This window comes from Salvia splendens, chromosome 3 (genome assembly GCF_004379255.2).
Source record: "Salvia splendens isolate huo1 chromosome 3, SspV2, whole genome shotgun sequence".
Classification (NCBI taxonomy): Eukaryota; Viridiplantae; Streptophyta; class Magnoliopsida; order Lamiales; family Lamiaceae; genus Salvia; species Salvia splendens.
The window spans coordinates 15,202,028-15,208,360 of record NC_056034.1 but is presented as its reverse complement, the minus strand read 5'-3'; the positions used below and the strand labels follow the sequence as shown (position 1 = coordinate 15,208,360).

Genomic DNA, 6,333 nt, shown 5'->3' with positions numbered 1-6,333 from the left:
AAGTTTTTAACAAGTATAGTAGTCAAGTTCAATCACATATAAACTTTGGTGTTGATATCGTATGATGCAAGAGAGCATTAAAATAGTCAATCTAAGCAAAATAAAAATATCTAAATTTTGACATCTATATCTACAAGATCTAACTTGCCTCATCTAGCTCTTTAATATATAGGACCAGTAGTAGCAAAGGCAAAATGGTTCAGAATGTGGAGAAGCATTTTATGTAAATGAGTGTAACATTGAACAACAAATATCTTGAATCGACTATCAATCTATCATCATACATTTAAAGCCATCTAGGCAATCTGCAGTCACAATGTAATGAGACATAAATTTGAAATTCCAACTATTAACAGACTTCCTAATGTAAAAGGGCGATCATAGACATTCGTATTTTACATTTTGCGTCATTCTATAGGTGCAAGTGATATATGTGAGAGCACCAAACAAGTCCTTGCCAAGAATAGTCATTGTAATGTAAATTTGGAACCAAAGCTACACAAGAGTACCTACCTTACAATGGGACTAGCACGATTTTGGCTTCACTGGGATACAGAAGGTAACTTCCACAATTTCTTCGTTGCTACCAGGACTTTCTCCCTCTGAAGTGAGTCGGGTTCTTTGTCGTGTATGGAGGCCCTCCATCTTATGGCACGAGAAATCCATTCAATTTTGTCAATCACTTCAGGTGAATCTCTAATGATAACCGTGCCTTCAGGACGCAGCATTCTATCAATTTCCACCATCAGATCGACAAGGTTACACCTACAAATACGACGTTGGTGGAGATCAAATATTGTGGATGGCACAGGTTTTAATAAAATGGTTGGTCGTGTGTGAATGGAAAAGAGTCCCACTTGAAATGTGTGGTAAGTGTGGTGAGTTGTGTGGATCCTTTTACTGTAAATGGAAAGTGGAGATTTTTGTGGACTGAGCGAAAAGGAAATCGTGGCAAACTTTTCGTGGATGGGGGAAGTTTTATTCAACTCAAACTTCGAGCCAAGCAACTCAATTGCATTATAGATACTTAATCAGATGAGTTCCTCAAAAAAATGGAGCAGCTTGAATGGTCACAAGTTTGACAGAAATAAGAACAAAAAATAGTACCTGTGTTTTCCCGAACTGGGATCTTTAACAAGAGACTCGATATCAGCAACATGTATCAAATCGTAAGTACGAGGATATGTTGAGAAAGGCTCACACCTACAAGCATCAGAAAGAAAATATATCCAATATCAATTAAAACATAATACTTTAGGACATATAATAAGGATATGGAGAATCTGAACTAAATCACAAGCCACATTGAACACTAGATAAACAAATGTATAAGCACAAGTCTATGCAAAAAGACTGCACATAGGATAAATGCTAAAGAAATAATGGGTAAAGGGAGCATGTTACTTCCACGCACCAATCATGGAAAACTCCTATAAGTCCTCGGTCATAAATGACATCAAGGGTTGACGGCTTTCGAGCGGGAACGACATTCATTACCCAAACAGGATCAGATATTACGGCCGCTGCAAAACCTCCGAAGAATGCATTCATATCCATGACATTTCGGATGGATGGAGTTCCTAGTTTTATGTTTAAAGATTTCTTGTAGTAAGCAACCCTCCTTGCCCATCTTCGCTTGTCAGCTTCAAACACATCGATTCCATTTTTAATAATACTAACCCTTGAAGGAGCTATTGTCAATCTCTCGGGCCACTTTGGAATTGCTCCAACCGCGTATTCTCCCTTAACAGAGGATGTCCTGCTAATACATTTCTTCAACTTGGTGTACCTGCAAATTAATAATATTAAATCCTTTTCTCAACGAGAATGCATCAATAATATAGTGACTGAGTCCACCTTGGAATACATGTTATAAGTTTATAACCAAAATATGATCAAAGGTGATGCAATAGTATGAAGTGTTATGAAAGAGATAATAACAAAAAGCTTCTGATGCATATTTACCACGAAAAACTAGGATCATCAGACTCATCGCACAAGTTGAGCCCAAATTCATTAAGGTTGGGATGGCATGAATCCCCAATCGGCTTTTTCCAGATAGCAGTGTTCCCATCTACGACAATCAGCTCGTAACACAAAGATCTGGCAACTGCCTGCAGTTCAGCCCATTCCTTATCTTGTTTAGGCCACTGTACAGGAGGTCCAGATATGACTAGGTAGCCTCCTGGCCGAAGTAACCGATCAACTTCAAGAAAATATGTAGCATCTGCACAGGTATAATACGTGTTAGGAACAGTGTTATATATTTATGAGATAGTGGTGCTCTATTAGGACGAGGACTTACTATAAGCAGCGAAAGGTATCAGACATCGAGAACAGTGGACCAAATCGAAAGAAAACCCAGAAAACGGAAGTCTACGCGTGCCAAGCATGGCAACAAAGGTCGGTACTCCTCTCTCCAGAGCGAACTGTATCTGAGCTTTATGTGAATCTCTTGGGGCAAAGGAAAGAGTTAATATGCCTTCAGAGAGCATGTATCCACCGAAACTAGCAACCTAGAAAATGAGATAAGAGATTTTTCAAGACCTGTATTCAGTAATAGCTGTTACAAGGAAACAGGGAAGGAATCCCTACCCCGCATCCCATATCGAGAGCTGTCCTCAAAGCTCCCCCAGCTATAGGAATATACTGTTTTAGCTTTTCGATATATTGTTCAGCTCCATCTGGGAACATTGTACCACCACCAGGAAATATGAAATACGGACCTTCTCTCTTCATCCATCCCTGGTGGCCTTTCCTATCTGCTATTTTATTGTAAGGCATGTTATCATGCCATATCTGCATACAAAACACAAAACTAATGATCATGTGAGCCGAAGCAAGCTTTCAATTGCTTATAGCAGACTGAGTTGTAAAGATATTCCTCAATAGTTTGAAAACATAGTACATACTATTAAAGTAGTACTTCATTACCAAAAAAAAGGCAGCAGCCGCTGCAGAATACCGTTGGCACTAGATGCAAAAATGCATATACTAATCAACGCTATATAGAAGCAGACGCATTCCACCAATCAAAACAATTGAGAGAATTGCATATCTATACAACAATTCAGATTGCAGATTCCCAATAAGCAAGACCAAAGATTCAACTTCAATTTATTCCTACAACTAAACAAACATTGTCTTCATGTAGAACTTCAAACACATAAGTTCACAGCCACATATTCAAATCTGCAAGCTAAAGGAAACTTGTAAAACCAGTCCCAATACTTACAAACTAATTAAGAATTGAAAAAAAAAATGAAATTGAGTTGACCTTATGCAAACTGTCGGGCCAGGGTACGGGAACCTTGTAGCCGTCCGGCGGCGGGATCAAACAGAGAGGCGTGTCGTCGGGGCGAGGGCAATGCCTCTCCCTGTAGAAATTCATATCCCTGCTGAGCTGGCTGTTAATTCTGGGATCCTCACAGGGCATGTGATCCACCATATCGGCGGGGCAAGCGTCGATGGCCACCGCCTGACGCCCCTGCTCCACCAGCGCCACCAATCGCCCCCGGTGCCGTGGATCCGAGCGGAGCAGCGTCTGCCGCCCCGATGCCGCAAGCGAGTCGCCCAGTGGAGTGAAGACAAGGAGGAAGAAGAGCAGAACCGCCGCGAAGAAGGACCCCATAATAGCATCCAGCACCCGCCATTGGCGCGCGTGGCGGTTCTTGGAAGACGGAAGATTCAACAGCCCCATTTTCTCTCTCAACTTCAAGATCTCATTTTTACACTAACACTTATACACAGCGACAGTGTTGAGCTTGAAGATCTGAGTTTAAGTTTGCGTTTGCACTAATTAGGAATGAATATGGTACAAGCTATGCTGCTTAATGTACAACGCGATAATTAACTAGGAAGGTCGGTGTGACTGTGACATTGAAGCTAAAGTAAATGGCCACAGACACAGTTACTCACTTACTCTAGTCCACTTGCGTGGACTTCGTGTTCGATCATAACTAATTTTGTTTCCATTTACAAGAGCATTTAACTAGTAATATTGGATCTAAGCATGCACAAACCGAACCGGCCCGGCAGTTAACGGCCAGTTCGGGCCCACCGGTTCATGAACCGGAACCGGAATCGGCGGGTTCGCTGTTCAGGCGGGCCGGTTCAGGGCCGAGGAATTATTGAACCGTGAACCGGTGGTTCAACGGTTCCAACGGCGGATTCCGGCTTGAGGCGTAGGGTTGCAGGCTAGGGTTGCGGTTCAAACCGGCGATTTCTGACGAAAACCACCGGTGTCAGAAACCGCCGGTTTCTAACAAACACAGATTTTGCATGTTTTTAATGACTAGATTTGACATGTTTTAAATGTCAATCATGCAAATTATGTTCTTAAATTGCATATGTTTTACATTTGGTATTTTTGACGTGTTTGTTGATAAATGATAGAAAAAGATAGTGAAATGTGAAAAAAGGCCAAAGTGCAGCCGCCTCTGTTCGAGCCCATTCTGCCAGCGATTTTGAAGTCCAGTCAGTGCTTACTACATGCCATTCTCTTCGTCTTCGAAAGAGCTTCGCGTGGATATCTTGCATGTCTCAATCGGAGTTCTATGGAGAAAGTTATGACAATTCTACGAACGTTTTTATGCGGAAATTCAAGCAAAATCTCTCATATTTCTTGTAGGGCACGAAATTTATCAAAAATAAACGTTTTTCCAGCATATAAATACCTCTGAACCTAATTCATAATCTTTATATCAGAGCCTCCAATCCTTCTCCCTCTCTACACTTCTTTCATTCCATATTCCACCCTTAAATTCATCAATCTTCCATTGGAGCGGAGTTCTGCAGATCCAGGCAAGAGAAGACTGAAGATTGAAGATTCAACCTTGGGTTTTATCAATTTTTTTCATGTCTCGTACTTTATTTGTAGTTTTTACTTGTCTATGAGTTAAACATCAATTGTAGAATTATTGGTGAAGATATTCGATTGATTTTCCTTGTTAGCTATTGTAGTTATTTGATTTATCCTTGCGCTTTCTATATTCAATTGATTAGCTACCTCTTGAATACATGTTAGAGTTGATTAGAGTACTTGGGAGACGAAATAGTTGACTTGGAAAATGGATAATTCACACTTTAATTCAATAGAACTCGAGAGAGTTGAGGTTTCACTGGGAGGTCATTGGTCTTAACGATCTTTTAGGAGTTAGATGTTAGAGATTTAAAGGGGACTTTGATTTCAACACCTAATCTACGGATTTCTCACCTAGGGAGAGGGTCTAATCCAGTTAAGTGACCGACTTAATAACTCTAGAGACCGTAATTCAAGAAAGTCGATTGTGTTTTAGATCCTAATATTCTACATTCTTATGTCTGCTTTGTATAATTGTTTATATGCTTTCTTTTTATTTGTTTATTTATTTTTCAGTCTAGTTTAATAAAATCAAACCAAAAAACATCTGTGTCTTTAAATAGTATATGACGCTTAGTGTATGATAGCCAGTTGCAATCTTATTCCTTGTGTTCGATATCCCGGTACTGACCTTTAGCTATACTAGATCTACCCTGTAAACTTGCAAGTATTTTTAGTGCTAATAAATAGTGCATCAAGTTTTTGGTGCCGTTGCCGGGGAATATTATTGCTTTAAGCTGATATTGTAAAATGGTTGATAATAATAATTTAGAGTGTAATATTTTGTATAGTTTTATTTTAATTTTTTTTTGTTTTATTTGTTTTGCAAGGAGCACGAAGCATAACAATGGATTACTCCAGTACAAGATAGAATTATCTACTACAACACTTGATATGCTCCGTAGAGCGTGGGTGAGATATATATCTGCTCCCTTGTTTTTATTAGTTTTCTTCTTTAGTTTTCTCCTCCGTATAGCTGATGTTTCTCCGTATAGTTGAAGTTTAAAAGAAAATTTTTAAAAAAATCATTTCTTTTAACTTTTCTTTCTCGTTGTTTTTTTTTTGTTTTTTTTGTTTTTTTTGTTTTTTATTCTTTTACTTCTGATTTTCTTTTCCTAAAAAAAACTTAAAAAAATCTTCCTTCCCCTCTTTATATTTTATTTTCTCCACACAATTCACACACTCATACTCCAAATTCACGCCACTTAATCACATTTTTTGGATTCCACTCATTCTTATGCTCAACTGTCAACCAACCAAGGTATGTTCTTTTTTTAATTTCTGAGCTTTGATTTTGAATTTTTTCCTTGAATGGCCTTGTTGTTGATTTATATATTGGAAGTTTGGATTGGAGTTTGATGGAGGATGATGAACTTGTGAGTCTTGGATTTTTGGAATTAATTATTATTGGGTGTGCATGAGTATGTTGATCTTGTTGGATGAAAATTGCATATCACTTTGGTTTGATTGTT

At 38.9% G+C, this 6,333-nt stretch overlaps 1 protein-coding gene across 1 annotated transcript; it reads right to left on the bottom strand.

Moving 5' to 3' along the window:
• Positions 1 to 217: 217 nt before the first annotated feature.
• On the bottom strand, positions 218 to 3,816 carry LOC121795191 (probable pectin methyltransferase QUA3). The gene is made up of 7 exons (XM_042193654.1): positions 3,278 to 3,816; positions 2,596 to 2,799; positions 2,306 to 2,516; positions 1,966 to 2,227; positions 1,415 to 1,789; positions 1,108 to 1,203; positions 218 to 765 (listed from the first exon to the last, which is right to left on the bottom strand). The coding sequence occupies exons 1-7, from the start codon at positions 3,698 to 3,700 to the stop codon at positions 543 to 545; spliced, it is 1,794 nt and encodes a 597-aa protein (XP_042049588.1). The 5' UTR covers positions 3,701 to 3,816; the 3' UTR covers positions 218 to 542.
• Positions 3,817 to 6,333: the final 2,517 nt, after the last annotated feature.

Bases quoted from the DNA above. Each gene is read 5' to 3' on its own strand.
- LOC121795191 (XM_042193654.1), bottom strand. From the start codon at position 3,700: ATGGGGCTGTTGAATCTTCCGTCTTCCAAGAACCGCCACGCGCGCCAA. The intron at 1,790-1,965 runs GTAAATATGCAT...ATTAATTTGCAG, and splicing joins GATGATCCTAGTTTTTCGTG to GTACACCAAGTTGAAGAAAT. The intron at 1,204-1,414 runs GTGCGTGGAAGT...TGATGCTTGTAG, and splicing joins ATAGGAGTTTTCCATGATTG to GTGTGAGCCTTTCTCAACAT.